A 27,419-nucleotide genomic window follows, 5' to 3' on the forward strand; every position below is an offset into this window, starting at 1 on the left:
GACTTTAGATCAGTTTTGAACATTTTAGGGACACAGTTATTTTACAGATAATATAGGACACAAGTGACATAGGAGCAAACAGCGAGGGAAGCTGGATGTTTTTAAGAATAAAGATCTGTTTCCTCAAATGTAGGACTGAGAGGACTGGAAGCTGCTGTAGTTTTTGCTGCCTATTCTAAGGACTTTGAGAGAGATGGAGTTACAATTATACTACTAATTTATTTTGTAAAAAATGCATTCCAATATAACAGATTTGAAAGCAACTTCAAACAAGCAATCCTAATGATGTGTCCAGTGTTAGGCCAGAAGGGAAAGATTTTTTTTTTCTCTTTCTGTTTTGCAAAAGGATTAAAGTCAAGGTCTTCTAAAAGAAAACTGTGAAACTGTGGTGCCTGGACCTTTTATGTAGGAAAAAAGAATTTAAAAGAAAACTTTGAACATTCTGGCTCATGAGATCTCTTCACTGTTTTCAAACATAACATGATGAAAGATCATTCCAATTAATAAATTTCATCAGTGCCTCTTGATTTTAACCATAAAACTGTAAGGAAACAATGATCAGGTTGAAAAATTTGTCCCCTGGTTCTTCGCTTTGCAGCATACAGAAGGTCTTGACCAAATAATTTTGTGACACGTCCTGTAACGTAACTACGTCTCTCTCTCTTTTGGTCAAAGAGAGAGAGACACATATAAGACATAATTCATACAACTAATACAAGATTTGTCAAAAATATATGAAGTCAACAATTTGTAGCAATTTCAAAAAGTTTATTGTCATTAAAGGGAACACAATTTCTGGTTGCATATACTAAAGCATAGTTATTTCTGGTGATTAAATGTTACACATAATCTTTACTTTTTTTTTCATTGTATGAGAAATACATATTTGGCTAGGTCTTTAATGAAGTTGAGCAATTATGTTTAAATTGTGAGTTTCTACCAGATTTAGTGAGTTATGTGATGAAATGAAATGCTACACCAATCTCATGTAACTAAGGAGATGGTTTATAATGGCTGCACTTTTCTCCAGTCAGATACGGGTCACATTTCAGTGTGTATTTAGCCATAACGTTTCCATACTTTCCTTGGCACCTGATAGTGTGAGTGCCAGGGCTCAGGTACCTCACGCACTGCACGAGAAGGTCGTCATATTTCGGGTCTTCATCCCAAACCTCAATCTTCAGAACCAGGTTTGTGTCAACCTTCATGAGAAAATTTGAATGGAGGATCATTCAGATGCATATTTTTCCGTTCAAAGTCAAATTATTTAAGTGATACAGAAAATAAAACTGTTTTCCCCACATCTCAAAAGTTGATAAATGCAGTGTAATGTTAGCCAAAACACAACAGCACAAGATATGAAATACATCAGCTAGAGGGGACGACACCCGCACCTCTTTACACTTCTAAGAGAGGGGGATGGTACCCACACCTCTCCGGGGGGAACCACACCCACACCCCTGTCCTTAGCATATGAGGGGGGGACGAGACCCGCACCCTTCCAGGGGGAGACGACACTCGCACCACTTTACACTTCCAAGAGAGGGGGATGGCACCCGCATCTCTCACGGAGGGGGGAAAAAAACTAATGTTAACAGTAAAAAAAAATAAATAAATAAATAATAGATAAAAAAAATAAAGATAAAAACATTAAAGAAATGAAAACCCGCACTCTAACCCTAATTTAGCCATAAGCAACTCTAAACAGGTGGGTTTTAAGTTGAGATTTAGCCCTTGTGCGAGCGAGGACTGAGGCAAACGTAGAGGTCTGTGTACAATGATACACGTTTTACATGTGTGGGGTCGGTTGGACCCCATTTCTGGACACAAGGGTTAAAGGCACCCAGTGTTTCAGCTGTTTTACAGTTTTCTGAAAGTTTGTTCCAAGTTTGTGGTGCATAGAAGCTGAATGCGACTTATCATTTGGTTCTGGTTCTGGAGATGCAGAGCATACCAGAACCAGAAGATCTGAGGGGTCTAGACGGTTGGTACAGCAATAACAGATCTTTAATGTATTGTGGTGCTAATCCGTTCAGTGATTTATAAACTAACAACAGTATTTTAAAGTCTATTCTTTGAGCTACAGGGAGCCAGTGTAGGGACTTTAAAACTGGTGTTATGTGCTCTATCTTCCTGGTTTTAGTGAGAACGCGAGCAGCAGCGTTCTGGATCAGCTGCAGCTGTTTGATTGATTTATTAGTCAGATCTGTGAAGATGCTGTTGCAGTAATCAATGCGGCTAAAGATAAACACATGGATGAGTTTCTCTAGATCGCGCTGAGACATAAGTCCTCTAATCCTGGAGATGTTCTTCAGGTGATAGAAGGCCGACTTTGTGACTGTCTTAATGTGGCTCTGAAGGTTCAGGTCAGAGTCCATCACTTCTCCCAGGTTTCGGGCCTGATCGATGGTTTTCAGTTGTAATAACAGAAGCTGTGCATTGATTCTAGTTCACTCCTCTTTAGGTCCAAAGATAATAACTTCAGTTTTGTTTCTGTTCAGCTGGAGAAAGTTTTGGCACATCCACACATTTATCTGTTCTAAGCATCTGTTCAGTAATAGGATGGGTTCAGAGTCACCTGGTGACATCGTGATGTAGAGCTGTGTATCATCCACATAGTTATGGTAGCTAATCTTATTTCCTGTTCCTGAGAAGTTTCCGATTGAAACAAAGAAATCCCTGTTCTTTATGTAAGATTCAAACCAGTTGAGCACTGGACCGGAGAGTCCGACCCAACTCTCCAGTCGATTCAGTAAAATGTCATGGTCAACAGTGTCAAAAGCTGCACTGAGGACCAACAGAACCAGCACTGTGGTTCTCCCACAGTCTGTATTTATATGGATATCATTGAACACTTTTACAAGGGCCGTCTCCGTGCTGTGGTGAGCACGAAAACGAGACTGGAAGGAGTCAAAGTGGTTGGTTATTGTTAGGAAGTTATTTAATTGTTTAAAAACTGCTTTTTCAATAACTTTGCTGATGAATGGGAGTTTGGAGATCGGCCGGTAGTTCTGCAGTAGTGATTTGTCTAGATTGTTCTTTTTTATCAGTGGTTTGATAACTGCTATTTTCAAAGCCTGGGGGAAAACACCTGAAGAGAGTGATGAGTTTACTATTTGGGTCAGATCATTAGCAACGACAGGCACAACTTTCTTAAAGAAATGTGTGGGTAGGACATCCAGACAGCAGGAACTGGAGCTTAATTGACTTATAATTTCTTCTAGGGTTTTATAATAAAGTAGTTGAAATTGGGTCATTTTTTTCTGTATTTGTTGTGTTTAGGCACAGCATTGGTACTGTCTTTGGAGTGGATGTGCAGATTAATCCTCTGATCTTTTGAATTTTCTCTGAGAAGAAACTGGAAAACTTGTTGCAGGAGGCATTAGATTGAAGTTTAGGTGGTCACAGGACGGTTTCTGAGCCTGTCAACTGTTGCAAATAAAGCCTCCCTTGCATGTTTTAGTGTTGAGTGATAGTTACGTAGTCTTTCTTGATAAATAGCATAGTAAATGAGAAGTTGAGTTTTACGCCATTTCCGTTCGGCCCTACGGCAGAGTTGTCTTGCAGATCGAACAGTTTGTCCATTTCTCCATGGAGATTTCTTCCTACCAGACACAACCTTCACTTTAATGGGGGCAATGCAATCAATGATATCTGAAAGTTTGCACTGAAAATCATCTACCAACTTATCTACGTCATTACAGCTTAATGGTGAGGAAGAAGAATAGATTTGATTAAATGTTTCTGCTGTGTTTTCTGTGAAAGTACGTTTTGTGATAGTAGCTTTTTGTATAAGTGGGTTAACGGATAAAGAACTTTCAAATATAACAGCAAAATGATCTGACAGAGCGACATCAGTTACAGAGACATTGGAAATATTCACACCCTTACTGATAACCAGGTCCAGTGTGTGTCCATGAGTGTGTGTTGCTTATTTGACATGTTGTGTTAAACAAAAACTCTCTAATATATTACAGAGCTTTTTTGCCCCTCGGTCTTGGGGGTTGTCAACATGAATGTTGAAATCACAGATAATTATTAAACAATCATAATCATTGCATATGGGAGATAGAAGCTCATTCTCGTCCGTAAAGAAATTTTCCACGTATGTTGGAGTTTTGTATAAAATTAGTGTCAAAGTTCGTTTGTGGCCTTTTACCTCAATTACAAGATACTCAAAAGATGTGAAATTACCCAGAGATTTTACTACAGTTTATAGTATTCTTAAATATTGAAGCCATGCCTCCTCCTTTTTTATGTTTTCTATTCTCGCTTAAAAAATTGTACGTAAGCGGCGCTGATTCAATTATTATGATTGGTTCATTATTGCCATTCAACCATGTTTCTGTCAGAAATAAAACATCAATATTATACTCAGTGATGAAATAATTAATTAATAGAGCTTTAGCAGAGAGAGAGCTGGTGTTTAAAAGCCAGTTTAAGTGACTTGGAGGCTGAAAGTTCTTCAGTCTGAGGTTCCTTTAGGCAGGGGATTAGTCTGAGGTTTGAATTAAGACCGCTGTTTTTTGTATTTCTGTTTTTTGTAACTTTTCTTGTAGTGATCCGGACAGGTATTGTCCTGTTTTGCAGTGTTGGTGGGCCAGACACATTCTGGAGGAAGACGGGTGTAAAGATAATGTCTGGACCCCGGTCTCAGACACAATATATATGTAAAGTGGTTTCTGTTCAAATATTTTCAGATTTATTCTGTTTTTACTTTTACTTGTACTTGACCATAAACACCGTGAAATATGCATGGTGTAAACAAATAAAACTAAATTCTTTTTCATGCAGGTGTTGACCCAGCGGCACCCTATATGGCTGCAGCTGCTTCAGCTCCCGGTAATATAATAAATTTATTGCTTAATTCAATGTTTTCTTCTACAATAGCTCAAAGAGACAGTGTAAGAACAGTCTATGACCATCAGACTATGTTAATATTGAACAAATTCAGTCATCTGGACTTCATAAATTTGAAGTCCAGATGACTGGAATGGAATCAATCAAGATACTCCTGTCCAATAAAAGCATGTCATTAATGAAGGAGAAAAACCTCAATCCAGACTTTAATTAAGTTTAGGGTCTGGTTCGCAGGGTATGGAGTTACATTTTTTTTCCCAATTATTCAATGAAAAAAAAAAATCTAACCTCAGTTAAGTAAAATACAATTGTAATCAAAACTTTTGGAATTGTAATGATTTCTTTTTTTTTTAAACAAAAAGTTTTGTTTAAAAAACCTTTTTAAATTAAATAACTCATTTTTGTCTCGTGAACTTAAAAAGTTGTTTGCCAAACATAAACTTGTATTTGCACACATCAGCAATCTTTTGTTGCGACTTTAGGCCCCCGACGTTATGTGAGAATCACAAGCAAAACTTTGAGTCAAACAAAACCTTAGAATAGCAAGCAAAGATTTTTGGCATGCGCAAATAATTTTGTTTTGCAAAAAAAAAATTTCACTTCATGAAAGAAATCTGTGATTTTAATTTAAAAAAAGTTTTTTTTAAGCAAAACTCACTAGGCTTTTCTCATGGTGACATGCATTAACAATTAAATTTTTGCTTTTTTTTTTTTTTCATTTTTCTGCAGTTTCACATTAAAGTTTGATGCAGCTCTGCTTTCCTGAATGGACCATCTTCATCTCCACTGCAAGTGTAGCAAACAGGCAGCTCTTTTTCATAGATTACAGTCACTAAAATGTTGCATTGTGCCCTTGTTTATATTTTTAATAGTCTAATTCTGTAAAGACAAAATATGTCTGGTGGTCTAGCTCTGATTTACATATCTTGCTAAATTGCGGGTTTGAATATGGCAATACTTTCCTCTAACAAAATAGACCTGAAGAAAGAAATTACTAATAAAATATCTTAAATACGCATAGTTGTATGCTCTATATAGAGATTTTCCTTAGCTTTGATTGTATCTCTCACAATTTTGTAATTTATCATTGTGTATTAAACTCCAAAAGCTGTGTGGCTTTGTTAATATTGTGTCCTAGAATGCGGTTAAATGTGCACTTTTCTTTTGAGCACCTGCTCCTTTAGTGGTCTCTGCACGGCCCTGCTGCTAGACTTCCACACAGACAGAACTCAGTCTGTCCGTGTGGGTAATAAAACCATCAATATCATTTCTTTAAACACTGGTTCCCCCCAGGGCTGTGTCTTGAGCCCCCTGCTGTTTACCCTGATGACCCACGACTGTCGTCCCAGGTTTGACACCAACCTCATCATGAAATATGCAGACAACACAAAAATTATGGAACTCATTCAGGACGACAATGACGTGAACTACAGAAAAGAGGTACAACATCTTGTGGACTGGTGCAGAATAAACAACCTGCTCCTGAACGTTGACAAAACAAAAGAGATCATTGTCGACTTCAGGAGGTCTCAACCCTATCACGCACTACTCCTCATCAACAACAAATCAATGGAGATCGTCAGCAGCACTAAGTTCCTGGGGCTGCACATTATAAACAACTTCAGCTGGACAACTCGCATCACTTCACTGGTGAAAAAAACACACCAGTGCCTGCACTTTCTGAGACAAATGGTAAGAGCTTCGCCCCCCCTTCCATCCTCTCCACCTTTTACAGAAGAACCATTGAGAACCTGCTGACCAGCAGTATCTCCATCTGGTCTGGAAACTGCTAGGTGTCAGACTGGAAGTCTCTGCGAAGAGTGGTGAAGACAGCCAAGAGGATCATTGGGGCTCCACTCCCCCTAACCAGAGCATTGCACACAGATGCTGCTGAGCCAGAGCAAGCCAGATTCTCTGATTCCACCCATCCTCTCCAAAGTCTGTTCATCCGCTTGCCATCTGGGAGGAGAGTCCATAGCATCTGCTGCAGAACAGCCAGACTCAGAAATAGTTGTCTCCCACTGGCCATCAGATTGCTCAACAATCCCATTATGAAGACTGTCTGTGACTGTTTGAAAATAGTAATTATTATTTAGATATTATTTAACTATAGGCACACGTGTGTTTTGTGTGTGCTCTGTTGGATGAGCGAGGACATTTCATTGCCAATTTTACTTATGTTTCTTTGTGCAATGACAATAAAATAAGTCTAAGTATCCCAAAACATAAAGAATCTACAGCCTGGCTTGGATCTAGAAATGGAGTTGATTGTCCATTCCCCAAGTTTGCCTACACAATATGCTGTTTGTCTGCATTACATATCATTGTATACTTTGATTTGTCTTATTTGATTTGATTTATTTATATTCCGGAAAATACAGTTCATGATCAAAAATTTAACATCTATATGCAATAGAAACTACAACGCATTTTTTACATTAGATGATATTTGATCCAGTATGAAATGTTTGCCAACAAATAATTTTGGTGGCACCAAAGAAAAGATCAGCTTTCTTTCTAGACCAGAGGTTCTTAACCTGGGTTCGATCAAACTCCAGGGGTTCGGCGGAGTCTTTGCCGCAGAGGTAAATACACACTGTGTAAAGTTGTGATGACGCCCTGCTTTGCCTTCACTTGCTGCAGAGGATCACGTTACATTGCTTAACCAATCAGAGCTGCGGAGCAGCACTGATTGAAGGAGTTTCACTCTCAGCATGGATTTGAACTTGTGTATTTATTTACTTCAGCAAAGCTCATCGTTTTTACCAAATTCTGTAGCTTTCGGTGTACTTCTAAATATGCTTCTTAGTCGCATCTTTTCGGGGTTGCTACTGCCTCTAGTAGGGGTGGTAACACAAATATAATTACTAGAGATGTGCCAATCAGGTTTTTTCCTGCCGATACCGATACCGATCACCCATGAGGGCCGATACACCGATACCGATCACCGATACCGATCACATAATTATTATTTATTTATTTTTTATCATAAACACTACCGGTTACATTACGTGGAAAAAGGAACCATGAATTCACCTTAATTTAGACAAAAACTTGTTTTTAATAACTTTTTCCAAGAAGAAAACTAAACAAAACAGGCATTGTGCAAATTGTACTGCTATTGATAATACTATCTTTAACAGACTGAAAACATATGAAGGCTCTGAAGAGGCTAAATAATACAAAGAGCCAAAATAAAACCTCTCAACATTGCCAAAAAGTTCAAGTATAAAACTTAACATTCAAAGGCAAAAACAGGATCCATTACAATAAACAATCCAGAGTTACTGAATGAAAACTTCCTGTTAGCATGGCGGCTAGCTGGTTACTGCTAGCTCTGATTGGCTGTTTCTGACTGAGTGGAGTAATTATGCAGATCAGGGAGGAGATCGATTATTTTTTTTAGAGATTATCTGTCTCATGTTAGGACAGCGACAGTTTTAATATGTAGGTAAAATTTATTTTTTAGGTTAGATGCTGCAGCTTTAAGCAGGTTCGGTGTGAGAGTCACTACCAGGTGGAGCAGAAGCGAAGCTCCGTCTGTGAAATATTACTACCTGTAGCGTAGCAGCGGTTCAACAGGAGAGCAGAACCAGCGTCTTACATCGCAGCTCGAAGACTTAAATAATTTTGCGGGTTATTTGTTTAGCTTTCTGACCGTCATGCTAATTCGGGTGATTGTTTGTAGCTGTGCGCTGCTTTACCTGCTGTCTGATCCTCCGTATGTCTTTTTTACTGCAGTGAGCCTCGATGTAGCCAAACTCCGTCAAGTATGGCACTGTTTTTATGCCATATTAGATTCGTTGTGTTAATGCATTTTGACGCGCTTCAATTTTCCGCCGCAACACGCAAACTTCCCCATTCCCCGGGCGTTATAGTTCCACATCGCTTAGGATTTGTTGTTGCGCGTTTGCGCAGAGTGAAGGAAAGAGGAGACCAGCTGCACAGGCAGGCTGCGAAATGAGAAGCAGGTGATCGGTATCGGTAAAAGAGACAATGATCGCCGATCACCGATCATGCACTTTTTCACGAAAATCGGCCCGATTATGATCGGTGACCGATCGATTGGCACACCTCTAATAATTACATTACTAAATCAGAATACCGCAAACTCTTTATTATTTATTATTAATTTTTCATTCTCTCAAGAATGTAGAGCTAATTAAATGATCTAAACAAGACCTTAAAGTGGTTCCAGTTTCTCTCGATGGCCAACCTGTTGAAACTGTGGCAAATTTTACACACCCTGGGTCGTTCCTGGACAGTCAGCTCAACATTGCTGAAAACACTGCCTATATTTTGAAGAACTGTTCTCAGAGACTCTACATATTAAGAAGTCTTAGTCTTAGTCAAGGGGTGACCCAACTAGACTCTATGTCTTGAATTTGGGGGTGGGGAATCATATTTTACTTATCACTACAGAAGGGTTCAATGAATGCACATATGAAACTGGTGGGTTTGATACCTCAAAAAAGGATAAGAACCACTGTTCTAGACTGATGCATAAAAACCCAATTCTCCTCACTGCCGGTAATTGAATGTTGATTTTTTGCAAAAATAGATGCTGGTATTAATGCTATAAATTCTTCTGCATCAGCAGAGTTAATGGATCAGTTTGTCTGTTGTTGAGCTTTTTCAGCTAATCTGTAATAATGTTTACTGACCTTGCCCAAATTAAACTCAGCGTCCCACCTCGGTCTATTGGATTCGATCATTTTGGTCCTGCGTTGTATGGAACCATAGTACATCTTGGCATAGCTGTGAACAAAAAGAGGAGCCATATAAAAGGTGTGCTCATCAGGTTCCATAAGGTCTTTGTTTTTTACCTTTGCATCAACCCACCCGTCAGTTACTGAAAATTCATCTCCGTATAGATTCCAGCCTTGAACAATGGTCACTGATAGAGTTCCCCTTGAGGCGCGCAGAGGGCAGCAGTTAGAGGACAAATCAGGAGTTTTGCCCTCACAGTGTGGCTCTTCGGGTAAAGTCCACAAAGCATTGTCCTCCAAATAATGTTCAATAGCAGCTTTGATCTCTGCCTTTTGTTCCTTGCTTGGTATGAGCTGATAGAGAGGCCGAAGGGAGTACGAAACAACATCTGGATGTTCTTTCAGGCTCTTTAGCCAGTTCATGTAACCTATGGAATCATTTTTGAAAATTGAAAACTCCCCCAACCAACCATTTCCTCCTGACACCTCTGTGAAGTGTTGGTGGAGACCAGAGCTGTAGCCAGTGGCAAAGTCCTTGTTTAGTAGGACACGAATGCAAGGCTTCTGGACACTAGAGAGTTTCATCTTCCCCAAGCCAACAGCAAAACCCAAAGATAAACAGTTGTGGACCTGGGTGAAAGAACAGCACAGAGATGTTTCAAAAAAGCTGCTTTACACCAAACATTTACATAAATAGTCAGATACAAGCGGAGAAGAATATGTTCATGTAAAAATCCTCTGGAAATTAAAATGGACAAAACAAAAACATAACACTTAAAATTTCTTAAAGTAGGTTGTTGAAAGTGATGAACTTCATATTTGTGCTGCTTCATGTATTTGGTAATGATAAATTAGAATCATGGAAGTATCACATATGGTTGTGTAAAAATCTGTTGTTTTGTTACCTGACTTGAGGTTAACCCATTCATGGAGGACAAACAGCTTTGTGAAGATGTCACTCGTCTCAGTCGCCCTCCAAGATTAACCTAAAACAGGTTTAAAGTTTTTTAAAATGCTTCCCTGCAGAAAAATGTCTGTAACTAATTCACAGTGTGTGTGTGTGTGCGTGTGTGTGTGTGTGTGTGTGTGTGTGAGTGTGAAAGTTCTCACCAGTCTGAAGTAGTGTGTGCCATAGGTCTGTATGAGCTTTCTAAACTCGTTTTTAGTGGAGTAGTTGTATTGACTTGGCAGGAGGTCTACCTGCTGTTTGAACTCTAAGCTTAAGGGAGGTTTGGATGATAATACAATTCTAGAAATCAAGACAAAATGAGACAATTATTTCTATAACCATGGCCTGTCAGAACTCAATGAAAAAAATCTATTTTCCATCCTACCCATAATGACTGCAGGTGACACTGTGTATGCTGAAAGTGTAGCGATCCTTTTCGATCTTTTGTGAAACAAACTTGTAGGTATTGGAGCCGGTTCCTCCCACATCGAAGTTGTCAAGCAAAAACTTTTCAATTTCCAAGCCACCCTAATGAAATACAGACAGCACATGTAGTTTATAAGGTGTTAAACAAAAAGTCATATTTTTCTATCACAATTCTAATCACTTACTTCAGTTCTAACTGGATGCAAACTAAAAAGATAATAAAATTCTTGGAAGAGCACATATGAACTGAAATGAAATGGTGAAATAAGGAAAATCAACCAGCATAGTCTCTATCAGAAAGGGTTTATATCAAAGAGTTGTCAAAACTCAGGGCTGCATTGAAAATATTCTGAAATGTTCAGCTTTGAGATGTTTCTTACCGTCCAATCATTGGTGTCTTGGGATGTGTAAGCCTGAACCAGAGAGCTGTTGGGACAATTTAAAGGAAGTAATTATTATTAAAATCTATGCAGTTCATTTTTATGTTTTCTAGCTTAGAGAAATTGTTGATTCAGCTATTGTTATTTTAATACGTAGGAATTATTAGACATGTATTCTGTTGTTCTGCCCTCACTGTGTTTCCATGTGACTGTTGTGCAGATAGATAAGCGTATGTCACTTTAATTGACGTTGCTTTCACTGCCAAAAGAGTGAAATGACAAATAAAGATGAAAAGCATGACTCATAATACAAGCGTAGTGGAATCATACAAATACTAAGGGCACAAATACTTAATACTGTGTAAATAAAATATCACAATCAGCCTTACAAACATCAGTCTTTTTCAACATAAATGCCCACAGATAGAGCCCAATGTTGCCTCAAACATAATAAAATAACACGAAATATTACAAGCAGTTCTTTATGTAAACAACAAAACAGGATGAAGAATGCTTAACTGAGGACTGATGAACTGCCTGTGCCAGCCATTATACACATAGACATAATATAAGAATAGACGCCTCATGGACCGCTCTCGCCTATTGTCGCTGACGAGATTTAGGGCGGCCATCTTGGAGCGTTGTGTGTTTAGCAGGCACAATGACGTAACAGCGCATTTAATTGATCTCATAACACACTTTTTTGTTACTGGAAACCATATTCAAACATCTATCAAAGCAACATTTATAAACAATTGTATTTTTTAAGTATGTTTTTAATACATAGTTCATCATATTTAAATATGCTTAGTGGCTATAACAATAGAATAGGAATGGAATATTCTGATATTGATGTATGAAGAGCATATTACAAAGCACACAGCCGTTCATAATTAATTTAATAAATTATTTAGCAATATCAATACATATTTATATAACTATACAAACACTAATAAATAAAGATTAATACCCAGCCAGCATGCCTAGGTGGGCCCCATGTGGGGGAAAGGAGGGCTGATATATGGGTCCCATATATATATATGTAACCGGGTTCTGCTTCACTCCACTGTACCAGGCCAGCCCAAGTAACCCCTCGACTCTGCGTTGTGTAGTTTTAAAGAAGACAAGGAGTTTCTGGGTGATCTGCAGTTTATTTCCTGAATGAGAACATATCGGGTTGGAATCAGTGCAACGGCTCAGCTTCAATCAGCACACTACAACAGAGCGAGCGTTATGTTAGCTTTTTTTAAACTTAGCACATGAAGTGTTTTATAATGAAATGAAAGTGCAAAAATTAGTGCCAGGCACGAATCTAGTAAATATTAATTGCACTCTATTTATCTAAGTTAATAAAAATTATGTTTTATCGATTGCTAACATCTTTCTACTCGGTGTGCTGAAGAATGAAACTCACCTCTTGTGCAGCTTTCACAGACTGGCACTGAGTGCAGGAGCCAGCAGTATATAACCAACCACACAGAGAGGGGGGCGCTATTTCCCCATTGCACTGATACATAAAGCAAGTGGGATTCTACAACCTAAACACTGTTACATTCCCCCCTGCTGAATTCCACTTGCACCCCAAAATAAACAAATATCACAAACAAAAGCAACACCCCCCCACCCCCAAAAATAAAGTCAGATACACCACAGCAACCAGAAGAGAAAAAGAGAACCAAAACACACTGAACATTCTAGAAAATGTCCAACAGCATATACAGAGCCATTGAGATGTGATGAATCTGCTCAGCAAATTCCAGGCGGTACAGTTACAAAGAAAATCCAGTCAGATGACTATTCTCAAAAGAATCAGTATAAGAAGAAGTTGGCCAGACCCCTTCATCACACATGTGGGAATCATTAAAAAAAAAAAAAAAAAAAAAATCAAAATATGCCCATTACATATTTCAACCTGTTATAACCATACGCCATCCTGATACAGACAAATGAAAACAAGAGCACCTTGTTTGTTCCGAGACACAGTTTTCTATTACAAATACAATAAAACAAACCCTGTCTTCACTAGAATCAAACCTTTTCTATTTTCTGGTGCATCATCTCTATCAATCTAGAAACAGGCTTAAGTAACCTTCCCACCCTTGATCTATTGTGGTTCCTCACCGTCCTGTCAACAACAGTGCGATCCCCAGAGGGCACAACATTTTCAGGTGAGACATGAACCTTAATCAAAGGTAAACAGTTTGGGTCATGCCCAGTAGTGGTTGCCGCCCCCAAAGCAGAAGAGCATGTAGCTGGATCCATGGACATGACCAGGTCGGAGTGTTGCACATCACTGGTCGAATTCTCTTGTACATCAGAGTCAATAGTGGGAGCGCAGCCAGAGGCCAGTCGATGGTCCACAACAGCGCCTTCTGGTTCAATATCCTCAGTCATCAGGAACTCATTGGGCACTTCAGATGGCAAGTCAGAAACCCAAGCTCTTGTCCTGTACTCAGCAGATGCCACAGACATTCCGCCCACAGTCTCTCCATCGCCATCCGCCATCAGCGAGCCAGATTCAGAAGACAAATCCACTTCTTCCTGCAGCAAAGCATCCTCGAGAGGGAGAAAGTTCACTGGCATTAACAGGTTGCGATGTACAATCTTCACCTGGCCTGTGGAAGTATTCTGCAGCTTAAAGGTGTGACTTGTGTCATTCTTGTCCAAAACTGTATAGACAACATTCTCCCAGCGATCTGCAAGTTTTCTCTTGCCGTGTCCCTTTTTATTGGCTAAAAGAACACGGTCTCCAATCTCCACTGGGGATCCCCGGACCTTCCGGTTGTAGAGATCTGTGTGGCGCTGCAATTGTTTGCTTGCCGTTCTTTGTGCAATGTCCATCGCCTCCTTGAGGTCTTTCCTTAGTGTCTGGACATATCGGTCATAATCTGTGACGTCATGATGGTCAATGACAGAGCCAAATATTATATCAATTGAGAGTCTTGGGACCCTGCCAAACATCAACAGAAATGGAGCAAAACCGGTTGTCTCGTGAACAGTGCAGTTGTATGCAAAAGTGAGGGCTTTCAGTGCATCAGGCCATCTTTGCTTAGCTTTCGGAGGCAAGGCACGAATCATATTGCCCAAGGTGCGGTTCATCCTTTCACAAGAACCATTACCCATTGGGTGATATGGAGTCGTGTGGGACTTCTGGACACCAGCAACACTCAATAGTTCAGAGATTAGTGTACTCTCAAAATTCGCTCCCTGATCAGAGTGTAAACGTGTTGGAAAGCCGTAGACACAGAAATAGTTATGCCACAGTTGGTGCGCCACTGCCTTGGCAGACTGGTTGGGGCATAAAAAGGCATGCGCCATCTTTGTAAAATGGTCTGTGACCACAAGCACATCCACTGATTTGTTTGCAGAGTCTTCAGCTGACCAAAAGTCTATGCAGACCAGTTCCAGGGGCTCTGATGTCCTGATGTTCTCTAAAGGTGCTCTAGCCTCTGGTTCAGGTGACTTGCTAACAATGCATCGCTTGCAGCACCTCACATACTCTGCCACATGTTTAGCCATCCCAGACCAGTGAAATCTTTGCCTGGCCAGATAAAGGGTTCGTTGTTGACCTTGGTGGCCTGCTTCATCATGGACTCCCTTCAGTACAGCAGGACGCAGGGCAGGTGGGACAACATACAGGTAGGTTTTTGCCTTTGTTACAGGATTCTTGGAGACTCGATACAACACACCATTTTTCACAGTCAACTTGTTCCATGCCTTCAGAAGTCTATTTGTATCAGTCACTTCTTTGGCACGCTCTCTCCTTGATGGTCTTCGCCCCCTTTCTACATAGAAGATTGCCCTACACAGTGTATCATCACACCGCTGCTGCCTCACTAGCTCGTCGTGCGAAAAGATTTCAGAATCAGTTTGGTTCGGTGTGAGCAAAGTCTGAGAGAACTGAGGCAGAAGGAGAGCATGTGGCCACACCTTGGACTCATGTTCTGTATGAACCTGGAAGACAGCTCCCACCTCAGAAGATGTCAGCCCTCTGGCCTGTACAACAGCTGTGCACTGAGAAACAATAGGCTGGACATCGCCTGGGGGCTCCTCAGGTGAGTGAACCGTCCATCTGAAAGCCTCCTGCACCCCACCTGTGGCAACTGCCTCTGCCTCAGCCAGCAGATCATTGTATGGCACTCTTATTAAACGATGGGAGGCAGTGGGCTGCACAAAGGGTTCCCTGCTCAGTGCATCAGCAACCACATTTTTAGGACCAGGGATGTACTGTATGTCAAACTGGAAAGGCGCCAGTTTTGCAATCCACCTCTGCTCACATGCATCTAATCTTGGCTTAGACAGTATGTAAGTCAGAGGGTTATTATCGGTCCATACTGTAAACTGATGACCCCTCAGCCAATGATGAAACTTATCGCACACTGCCCACTTCAAAGCAAAGAACTCCAGCCTATGCGCTGGATACTTGGACTGTGCGTGACTAAGTGTCTTACTGGCAAAGGCGATTGGCCTTGATGTCAAAGCCCCAGCCGGAACTTGTGACAACACAGCACCAAGGCCGCTGCTGGAGGCATCAACAGATAGAAGGAAGGGCTCCTCGAAGTTTGGATGGGCCAGGAGCACTCGATCCAACAGAGCCTGCTTCAACTTGAAGAATGCTGTCCTGCAGTCATCCGTCCAATCCTCCTCACGCAGCTTCGCACGGGCCTGCCGGCGCCTTCTCCCGGGACCACGTGGGCCTCTCTCTCCAGATGTCAACCGGAACAGAGGTTTTGCAATGGATGAACAGTTCTCAATAAATTGTTGGTAATACATGACCATTCCCAGGAACGAGCGGATCCTCTGCTGGGATGGAACCTTAGAACCATCTTCCATGAGGTCTGCTTCCGTAAGGGATGTAATGGATGCTATTTTGTCAGGATCTGACCTTATTCCATCAGCATTAACAATGTGCCCTAGGAATTTCACAGACTGCCTCAAGAAGTGGCACTTCTTTGGAGCCAACTTAAGATTGTGAGCCTGCAGTCTCTGGAACACCATATGCAAGCGCTGCAGTGCCACTTCTTCAGTGGGGGCAAAAACCAGGACGTCGTCAAGATAACACAGCACACTGAGGAAGTTCTGATCTCCGAAAATGCCCAACATCATCCTCATAAAGGTCGCAGGACTGTTGCACAGTCCTTGTGGCATACGATTGTATTCGTATAACCCAAACGGTGATGTGAATGCCGTGTACTTGCGGTCCTGGTCATGCACCTCCACATTATAGTAGCCTGAAGTCAGGTCCATTGTAGAAAAAAATCCATTTCCTCCTAAAGCAGCCAGTGCATCTGCTGGATGCGGAAGAGGATGGGCATCTTTGACAGTTCTAGCGTTAAGCCAGCGAAAGTCATTACATATTCTTAAATCACCAGACTTCTTCCAAACTAAGACCAAAGGTGATGCAAATTCACTGCAAGACTTTCGGATTATTTCCCGTTCCTCCATTTCATTCAGAGCTTGTCTTAATTTGTCATAATGAGTTGGTGGCACACGTCGGCATGGCAACCGGAATGGCTTGTCATCTACTACTCGAATCCGATGGAGATAGCCCGTAGCTTTGCCGCAATCTAGCTTGTCTCTTGAGAAAATGGACTCAAACCGAGCTATGAGGTCAACTAGTTTTTCTTTGCTAGCTTGTGACACTTCACATGAGTTGATATCAATGTCAGACAGCCCCAGATGTTGCAGCACTGCATGTAAAGAGCTACTGTCACCCGTTTCTCGCCCTGAAGATGGATGATCAGGCAAGGTGGAAATATCAGTAACTAGACTCTGCTCATCGTTGCACTGTGCTGAGTCAGTAGCTGGGAGCTGTATATTCTGTTGTAAACAGGAGTCAGTGGGGCTGAAGCTCTCCACTGCTGCACAGGTAAACACATCAGCCAGCTTCATGTTTCGTTTTAAAGTCATTGGCTTCTCAAAGGGGTTTAATACTTTTACAGGGAGCCACCCATCACTTTTAAGATGTGCCACAGTTCTCCCAACCATAACTGACCTTGGCCTTGACCTTGCTGCTGTGGGTTCTATCACTACAGCACTGCCCACTTCCTCATTACCTCCTAGCTGCAGCCTGCCCCAGACCAGGTGCTCTGTCAATGGTTCCAAGGTTATGGCTCTCTTTAGCTTGACAGTTCCAATCTTATCACTGACACTCTCTGGAACCACCACTTCTGACATTAAACTCAACACATTGTGATTAGACATGTCTTCTGTATTTAAGATCCTGCTGCATCCCACCCCCAAACCATCTTTTGCCTTCAGGCGATTGACCAAATGTCTCATAAAGTTGCTGCCTATGATAAGGTCCTCCCTTTGTCCTGCAACCACCAGCACAGGCACAACAACTTTGCAGCCATACATTTCCACTGTAATGTCACACACACCAGATGGGATTGTCTTCGAACCTCCACAACCAATAAGTACAACATCAGTGGGTTGCAAGGTGGGGGACTGCAATACTGCATGATCTAAGAGATGGGGCATCAGGTTGGTACTGAGGGTGCAGGCCATGGAGCCACTATCGAGCATTGCTTTAATAGATACTTTGCCACCAAGGGTCACATTTTCATAGAACAGTTCATCATGTTGTTTCAGTCTTTGGGTGTTCTGAAGTACTGGTCGATGGCCAAGCTGTCGTTCCTCATAGACAGTTTGGTACACAGACTCCAAATCATCAAAATCAGTCTCTTGGGGCACAATTTCAGGCCTAACACTTGCCCCCTCCACATGTAGGCCAACTAGTTTCCCAGCTGCTGGGCAGCTGATTCAGGCCCTCTCACTTTGTTAGATATGGCCCTGGGGCACCGAGCCCGTGTGTGATCACCAGCATGGCAGATGAAGCACAACTGATTGGCTCTACAGTGGTAATAGGTAGAGTGTTCAGTGTCACCACAGATTGCACAGGGCATGACTTTGTGTGTTTGGTTTCGATGAGCTCTGACATCATCTTTAGCAGGTGGCTTTGCTTGTCGGGGTTGACCCTCCAGAACTTTCTCCAACAGAGCGATCACATGATCAAGACGATCAGCAGGCGCTGGTGCATTAAGTCCAGTAGATGGTACTGAGGCAGAAGTTGGTGATGGTGTGGTACATTTACTGCCGCATGTCACCTGTGGCACATGAGGACTCACCTCCTGTCGCTGAAAACTTAAAGCACTGGATGCACTCTGCTGAGGGCCACACTTCTGATCTTTGCTATGCTCTAGCAACTTGTCGTGTATATCAGCAGGTGTCCACTGCTGCAACGGCTTGCATTTGAAAATAAGAGACAGTTCTGAGTCTGGGCAGTGACGAATGAACATTGCAGTCAGTTCTTTTGTCAGATACGCGAAGGACTTATTCTGTCTTTTGAGACAGTCCTCTGTCAGTTCCATGACTCTGTTCAGCCGGAGCCAGTAGTCAAAAGGTGTCTCTCCTAAGGCAGGTAATGTTGCATAAAAATCAGCCAGAGGCATGCTTGAACAGGCAGTGTCACTAAAGTGCTGCTTGAGGATCTCAAAAATAGGCTCTGGGCCTTCCTTAAGACATAAGGATGGCTTACTACGTATGCCCATCCTGACAATCTCTCTTGCCCTCCCTGCCAGTTTAACAAGCACTTCATCAGCTTGTTCAGCTACCTGTACTCCTCTTTTCTTCAAATAGGTCATTATCATTTCCTCCCATTCCTGCACACTGCATGTGTCACAACCATCCCCTCTAAAACACACAGGTTCTTTAACATCAGATTTCACAATCACATTCAAAAGTGAAGGTTCTGAGAGCACATTACTGGCAGACCCAAGAACACTGTTTCCCAGTCCACAGCCCAAGCGAGACTCAATACAAGATGCAATGCTTTCTCCAATAGAAACCCCAATTTGCGTCGCTATCTCTGCATACAGGTTCTCCTTAGTAGGTTTGGCGTCTGATTTAGAATGATGGGAATCATCATAGTCACCATCAACAGGTTTTTCATTTAACTCGGCAAAGACGGGCCTAGGTGTGGATGAGACTGGGGCTGCCAGCAAACCTGCCCTACCCCTGCCAAATGACTGCAGTGGGGTAAAACTAACTGTCCCCCTCCCTCTCCCAAAACCAGAAAAGTCTGTCATGATTCAGATCTGCATCGGTCTTTTTTTTTTTTTTTTTTTTTTTATTATATATTTTCAACCAGATGTACAGAATCCCACCTCAGTGTTCCAATAGAAAACCGCAAATAGCGGAAAAGAGGGAAATTCTACGGGGTTTCCCACGGCCCATGTGGCGACTCCAACCGTTGTCCAGGAAATAGACGGCACCGCTTCAGATACAGGATTGCAGAAGCTCGGGTCACGGCACCAATGTAACCGGGTTCTGCTTCACTCCACTGTACCAGGCCAGCCCAAGTAACCCCTCGACTCTGCGTTGTGTAGTTTTAAAGAAGACAAGGAGTTTCTGGGTGATCTGCAGTTTATTTCCTGAATGAGAACATATCGGGTTGGAATCAGTGCAACGGCTCAGCTTCAATCAGCACACTACAACAGAGCGAGCGTTATGTTAGCTTTTTTTAAACTTAGCACATGAAGTGTTTTATAATGAAATGAAAGTGCAAAAATTAGTGCCAGGCACGAATCTAGTAAATATTAATTGCACTCTATTTATCTAAGTTAATAAAAATTATGTTTTATCGATTGCTAACATCTTTCTACTCGGTGTGCTGAAGAATGAAACTCACCTCTTGTGCAGCTTTCACAGACTGGCACTGAGTGCAGGAGCCAGCAGTATATAACCAACCACACAGAGAGGGGGGCGCTATTTCCCCATTGCACTGATACATAAAGCAAGTGGGATTCTACAACCTAAACACTGTTACATTTATATATATATATATATATATATATATATATATATATATATATGCCGATGAGTCCAAAATCCATGTGAGATTCATCCGTGCTGCAGTGAATCCGTGTCTCTTTATAGATATCGCCCTCTTCCTCACATCGTGTCTTTATGAAACTTTCAAAACAAAAATGGAAGATTTAGGATGCATCTTACTTTTGACAGAGTGAAAGAATTTAAATAATAGACTTTACCACCTGTGTAAACTTTGCTGGTGAATGTTATAACACGTAATATAAGTTTCATAATATGTGTTATATTGTTTTATTTCTAATATAGGCTCTTGTGTCAGATAATCTAAGTCGATGTTAGAGAATAATTATTTTTTTTAGATTTACGGAATCTCAGTTAGCCTTCATAGCGGGGCTGAACCCGTATTACACCAAGCACTGTAGCTAATATTAGCTGGTATCTCGCCGGTGGACATAAATACAGTAAAGTAATATTCTAATCACAATATATACACAAAAATATGTCAATCTTACTTGTAAAATGTTGTCTGTGGAGCCCTCACATCCATAATCCATAGATCCGAACAACAACATCCCTCAGTGCTGAGGCATCTTCTGCTGTTTTGATTGAGCAAAGTAGGAGGGTATACCTCTCCAAGATGGCCGCCGTATTCCCTGCGCCGGAGCGGCCAATGCGGGGTCTACTCTTATATTATGTCTATGGTTATAAGCAACGATGGAGGTGGAGACAGGACTATGATTATACATGTGTTCCTGAACTCATTCTACTGTTCAATAACAAACTTGACATGAAAACACCACCACCTGCTGGCTGGGAAGATTTACTGCCAGCATAGCTGGACCGTGGCTGATTGCTCTCGGTGTGTGCGGCGTCATAGAATCTTGAGGCTGCAGCGGTATGTAAAATTCCTCCTAAAAGAGTCTGTTGTTTAAAGATTTGAACACATTACAGGGGATCGTAGCTGATCCAGACAGAAGGAGTTTATGTTACCTCTGTCCTAAAGCTGGGTTTTTTTTAAAAAATTCTTTTCCCTGAGGATTCATGCCTGTGCCTCTATAAAAGAATTTTAGAAGTTTGTGTATTGGATAGTGTTGGCTTGCATCGGCCAGGAGATTTCCACTCATCTCCAGTGGACTAATAATTATTTGGGTTAATTGGACCGAGTTGTATCACTCATGGACAATAAAGGACTGATACAGGTTGAATCGCCTTTCTCTGACTCTCTGAACCGGGTCGCCATTAGTAGAAAGGACTGATACAGGTTTTATCGCCTTTCTCTGGGACTCTGAATCAAGTTGTCATTAATATAAAGGACTGAAACAAATTATTTAATTTGATACGGGTTGAATCGCCCTCTCCGCTGGGACATAAATTTTGTCGCTGGACAGATTGATTGAAGGACTAAGCTGAAATTGAGGCTTATTTTCGCCTTGGGCTTGACCCAGCCCTAAAAGTGATTGAATATAAGTGATTAAAAGTGATTGTTTGTGAAGAAGTTGATAAGTGATTAAGAGATATTGGTTAAAATGAAGTTGGGAAATTTATTACGATGCATCATACATTCCTTGTAGCCGGCGCCTGACATTTTCTTTTTCTTTTCTGTCTTGGCTGAAGTATGACGTCGTCTGTGGCTGTGTTTTGTACGCTTCTTTGTGTGTTTGTGTGCGTGCTTGGCTGCGGGTTGATCTATTTGTTTCTATGTGTACTGATTTTGTGTCTGTCCGCCATTTTATGTTTCACCGCGCGCTGCTGTCTGTCTGTCTCTGAGTTGTGTTGAGATTGTGCAGAAGAGATTTGTGTCTTGTTACGTGTTATGTGTTTGTCTATTTTGCTGGATGTTATGTTGCTGTGTTTCTGTTAACCCATGCTTCTGTGGGACAGATATTTCTTCTCCATTTTGGTTACAGGTTTTACAGGTTTTGTTTCACAGCGGGGAGACTGAGTGACCATTCCATTTGCATTTTGGGAGTTCTTCAGTTCTGTTAACACTGAAATTTGCAGCTCACTCTTTCAGGATTTTTGGATTTTGATGTGAATTTATTTTGAAATTGTGTTTTATGTGGAATTGTGCAGTATGAAATGACAGATTTGCAAATGTTTCTATTTTTTCAACAGGGGACACTCTCTCAAACATTTCTGGCTTCGGATCTGGGCCGGAGCAGTGAAGGGATGTCTTTGACCATGACCATGTATCATTTGCAATTACTTCACTTCCTAGGTTTTCTGACATTGGATGGAACACCCTGTCTGATCAGAAAAAGGAAACAGAACCGAGAAAATTTGGGAAATGTTTGTCCTCTTTAGTGTTTTTCGAACTGTTGATGTAGGACATGTTGGAACACTAATGAATGATTTTGTTTCTTGTAGGACGATCTCCGCATGCAGTCAATGTTTTCATATTACCTGACCACATGTTTTTGGGACATTCCTACAGGGGGTCTAGTTAAAGGGTAGCCATTTAATAACTCATGGCTATCATAAAATGAGGTTGGATGGATAAAATGGAGTTTTTAAAAGAGGTTCACTCAAACCAAAACAATATTAGAACTGTTGGATACTTTTGTTTCTTTCGGCTATGGTGTTATAATGATTGTGTTTAAACTTTGAATGGGACGAATTTTGGTTTCAAAATCTGGGGAGATATGTGTTTGGTAAATGGAATCAGTACAAATTGGGAAGTTCTAACTTTATGGTTAAAAATTTCTTTATTTCACATGTTGGAGTGTGACAAACAAATTATGAGTGACCATAGGGATCTTTCCAGTTGCTGTGTGAAGTATTGAACTACTTGATGTGTTTGCCCACTGTTTCTGTGGAATTGTAAGGGACATTTGTTACATTACGGATAAACTACTGAGAATACTGTCATGTTTCTGCTTTCACGAGAGTGTTGGGGGACAATCACACCTCAATTTGTTTGGAAAGCTTGCTCTGGGGTTACATCCTGCGCTTTTTACAATAGAGTGTGAATCTGTGTGATTGAGTATGAATGAGAGTGGATGTGTCTGCAGATGGCCTTTGATGCGTTTTCAGGAAGCGCTTTGTAAATATGACATCTCTTTAGTGAGTAGCTGTGTGATATTTTTTCTTATTTTAAACTATTTAGACAGTGCATGTTTTGTTTCATAAATTTACTTTTATTACTGCTTTACGGACAATTTTAAGGTGATAATGATTGCATATTTTGGTATCGCAATCTGATTTGAAGCAGAGTCATCTGCTTGTGCTGTAGGATTAATGCAACACAACAGAGGCAGCACAACTTCAGCCTTGGCTTAAAGCAGATGTATTTAGTGATTGAGAGACTATCTCATCTGTTTTGGTGGTTTCTTTTACTTAGTTTTTGTTTTTTTTACTAACACACTAACTTACTAACTGAATTAACTGTTGGTTTATGTGGAACATGGCTACCTTGCTCAATATTACTAATTGGACGTGTCGAAATTTTAGCGTAATGGGAACAATTCTTCAATTTTGGTTTTCCACCTATAAATTGTTTTTCTTTTTAAAATAAGAAAAACACAGGGGGATATTATAAAGATAAGATATTACTGATAGAACTTTGAAATTTACACCATCTCAGTCTATTTTGAACACTAGATGGATGATTTGGAGAAATGGTGGAACATCTCATAATATTTTGGTTTTTTCAGCAAATTGTCATATAACTTTAACATAGATTCAAAATTGTTTTTAAAATGATCATTTCATTATATCAACAGGGGGAGAAGGAGAAATAGACCCTAATTCCCGGTCAATTTATAGTTATGGTTAATTGTAAATTGTTAATCAATAATTTTAACTTTTTATTCAACAATAGTGAATTATGGATTTATTTAATGTAGAGTCATTATATTGCCTTCCTGTTTGACTAAAATATGGTGTTTATGAATTTAGGCTTATATTATCGCATAGTATATTTTAAATTTATATTTTAGAGTGTAATCTCTATTAAGAGATTAAAAGAGGGAATTGTTGAGAAAATAAATTTAAAATAAGCTAGTTTTAAAACTTAACATGTCTTGATTCAAATGGCCTAATTGTGGTTTTAAAATCAGTAACGTATCCTGGCTTTTTGACCTTTATTTTACCTGTAGTTACAGCAGATGGTTTGCTAGGATCGTTTGAACTGCCTTTTGTCTGTGTGGTAAACAATGCAGTGGAAGTTGTAGCTTTTCACATTCATCTGTGAAAAGCCGTAAACACAGCAGGAGTTCCTGGCTTCAGATAAAGGGTCAGAGATAGCTCCTGGTTGGATGAGCATAGATACGCCTTATTTGAATGAACTAAAGATAAGATAAAACTTTCCACACAGAGTAACAAATTAGGATTTGCTCTTGCAATTCTCCAAAGACGTCTTTGCACGTATTTGCTTTTCTTTCTTTCCTTATTCTTTCCATTTGTATCAGGTAAATGAATGTATGTCTTTGTTGTTCTGAAGTTTCTGTGTAAGTTCATGCGTTGTCTTATATTGGATTAAACTGCAATTCTGTGACGTCAACACACATTATTGTTTTCCTTGTGGATACATGCGGCCTGCTGGGAGGACCTGGGATCCAAGAGGAAGAGAGAGCCAGACTTTTTCCAAAATTAACTAATTTAGATAGTCTTCCTTAACAAAACATATACGAAACATATCGTATGTATTTTCTATTACACTTTTGGATAATTTCTCTTTTATCCTTGGCTTTAGCCTGTGGACCAGGACGTCTCAGAAGTCATTGGAGCTCTCCCAGTGTGACCAGCAGACTGAAGCCCTGCCTGTGACCAGCGTTCTCAGTATAATAAATAAATGTTTTATTCTTTGACTTTTTGTGTATTTTTAAATATCTCAATCTGAAGTATTAGTGTATTAATGTAGCTTATGTAATGAAATAAAAAATAATTTACTCTGTTAAAATTATTTTCACTCTTTGCTGTCAATAGCAGAGTTGACATACTGTAAATTCTCTGGAAAAAAGTAAGAAAAATATGTAGTTTAATGTTTGACAATGAGTGATTTATAAATCAAAAGTCATTTCTCAATAACGTATAAAAATAAGTACAGGAAGTGTGTCTGTTCATCAATGTCATTATAAAAATTATCAGAATCATTTCTCTCAAATAAAATATTGTGCTCTTTATTCAGAAATGCCCCAAAACAATTAAATAATCACATCAAAAGTTAGAAATGCTCTCTTTAGTAATTTCTTTGATTGCCAAATATATTAATGTGTGTGCGAAAATGTGTCAATGGCAGGTTTTAACTTAAAATACTTTGTAGAACGGCACTTTAAAGTTCGGTTCATTCACTTGTATTACCTTACTGGCACATATTCCACATTCAATATGGCGGACGCTGTTACGTATCGCAGCAACGGGCTGATCTGCTCCACGAGGCATCTATGTATTAATGTCTATGGCTGTGGAGGACCGAGTGGCTGGATCGCTGCCAAGTTTCGTCTGCTGGTGGCCGCAGCGGATCGGTTGGCTGGTGGCAAGAAGGCCACGCCCCCGTCCCTTAGCTAAGACTCCATTCCAATTTCCTTCCATAGACATTTTTTTTATTGACTCTGCTACATAACGTTGCGCTGCTTTTTTTTTTTAACTTATTTTTTAGTAAATTATTGTCAATCTTAACAGGCTCATTTTTAAAACCCTGCAACAGTTTTAACTATATCAATATTGCCACTCGGGTCCCACACCAATTTTCAATGTTAGGTTTGCATTACTTTTAAATTGAAAATCATCATAATTAACAGAAATAAAGGCTTTAAAATGTGTTTAATTATTCTATTGGTGACCTTTCAAGTGAACTGGTTGCACTTGGAATATATTTATAAGCACCGGAGTATCAGCATAAATGCACATAAAATTTTTCATACTTTGCTTCTACTTCAGAAATAAATGCACTATGTGTTGGTCTACCACCTTAGGGTCCAATAAACATATACTCTTGATTGGAACATAATTAGTGCAATTATGTGATTCAATGTTTACAGTGTTGACAATGCCGTTTAAATACTCTACCTAGCAGAAGTATGAAAACTGTTGTGTATTTCAGGATTGCATCGAGGGATGGCATGGAAGTCCACAACAGAAGATGGAAGCTTAAAAGGAAGAAAAGTCACATTGTTGTTAATCTATCAAGTCAGACAAGCAGCTGTTGATTTATAAATCTTAACGGTAAAGGTAATTTAATTTATATCGCAAATTTTCAACAACAAGTTAATACAAGGTTCTTAAATTACTTTTTGGTAGACATCGTTTTGAAGAGGGTTGGAGCAGAGAATACAGCTGTGTCTTGGGCTCAGGTAAGTTCTCACATCAATCACGTGAGCTCTTTTCCTTTCCAGTTTGACTATATCAAAACCTTGCCCCATCAAGTTGTGTCCTGGTACAAATGGAGCAGCATCACACTCTATTTGGGTCCCAGTCCGACATGACAGAACAGAAGAGTGAACAAGGAGGACGCTTAGGAGAAGAAGAGCTGAAGTTGAATCGGGCAGCATCGCTGTAGTCAGAAGCAAAAAGATAGAAAAGGAATTAACTGTTTTTTACATAATGCATGGCATTTTTGCTATTTTTATGACTTATTTATATACAACATATAATAAAGTTATAGACTTTATTTGAAGGGGTGTGCATAAAACTGACATGACATTGCATAAACATTAAGGAGTCTTCATGAATATTTATGACGGTTGTCATTAAATGTCATTCAGTAAATAATGACACTTTTCATGCAAATTTGACATTATTTAAAATGTCTTTGTAATGGCAACTTGACATTAACCATTTATTTATCAAAAATTTGTAATGTAATAATACACAAAGTTACATAACATTTTAAATTTTGATAGTTAAATATTATGACATATTTATGACAGATGATGATTCTCGATTAATGTCAAGTTGCCATGACTGTCAAAGTGTTACAGAAAGGGTTATGCTAACAAATGCAAAAATAAAGAAATACCTGATCAGAGATACATATGTGAAAATGTACATAAAAGATCAAAAGCTTGTATGAATTAAATGCAGGATTGTTTCAAAAAATATTTAAATGTATTTAATACATGGGTAAATACCTGTTACCACCATTCATTTTAACAGTGTAGCACATAGTTACCCATTGAATTTAGAAGGTCTGGCTGACATAAAATAAATTCAGGATCTGCTGCTAACACAGGACTTTAATCTGAATTGAATACAAGTCAAACTTAATGGTTAAATATTGTTTAAAAATATTGTGAATATTACTTACCTATGTGTTAAATACTT

General features: G+C 40.0%; 1 protein-coding gene and 2 long non-coding RNA genes across 3 annotated transcripts; all 3 read right to left on the reverse strand.

Annotated features, from left to right (window-relative positions):
- Positions 1-747: 747 nt before the first annotated feature.
- Positions 748-26,647, reverse strand: LOC106911526 (perforin-1-like). Its single transcript, XM_088006257.1, has 9 exons — positions 26,387-26,647; positions 26,166-26,245; positions 11,325-11,370; positions 10,904-11,046; positions 10,680-10,818; positions 10,475-10,555; positions 9,703-10,199; positions 9,525-9,618; positions 748-1,202 (listed from the first exon to the last, which is right to left on the reverse strand). The coding sequence occupies exons 1-9, from the start codon at positions 26,645-26,647 to the stop codon at positions 993-995; spliced, it is 1,551 nt and encodes a 516-aa protein (XP_087862383.1). The 3' UTR covers positions 748-992.
- LOC148161207 (uncharacterized) lies at positions 12,456-12,870 on the reverse strand. Its single transcript, XR_015763040.1, has 2 exons — positions 12,739-12,870; positions 12,456-12,538 (listed from the first exon to the last, which is right to left on the reverse strand). It is a non-coding gene; the product is annotated as an uncharacterized LOC148161207 (long non-coding RNA).
- LOC148161208 (uncharacterized) lies at positions 19,734-20,155 on the reverse strand. Its single transcript, XR_015763043.1, has 2 exons — positions 20,017-20,155; positions 19,734-19,816 (listed from the first exon to the last, which is right to left on the reverse strand). It is a non-coding gene; the product is annotated as an uncharacterized LOC148161208 (long non-coding RNA).
- Positions 26,648-27,419: the final 772 nt, after the last annotated feature.

Source organism: Poecilia mexicana, unplaced genomic scaffold (assembly GCF_051168715.1).
Source record: "Poecilia mexicana isolate PSO_F unplaced genomic scaffold, ASM5116871v1 scaffold_1, whole genome shotgun sequence".
Classification (NCBI taxonomy): domain Eukaryota; kingdom Metazoa; phylum Chordata; class Actinopteri; order Cyprinodontiformes; family Poeciliidae; genus Poecilia; species Poecilia mexicana.

Coding starts and splice junctions, on each gene's coding strand:
- LOC106911526 (XM_088006257.1), bottom strand. CDS start 26,647: ATGCTGCCCGATTCAACTTCAGCTCTTCTTCTCCTAAGCGTCCTCCTT. Junction 26,246..26,386: donor AAAACGATGTCTACCAAAAA/GTAATTTAAGAA, acceptor CTTCCTTTTAAG/CTTCCATCTTCTGTTGTGGA. Junction 11,047..11,324: donor AAGACACCAATGATTGGACG/GTAAGAAACATC, acceptor GTATTTCATTAG/GGTGGCTTGGAAATTGAAAA.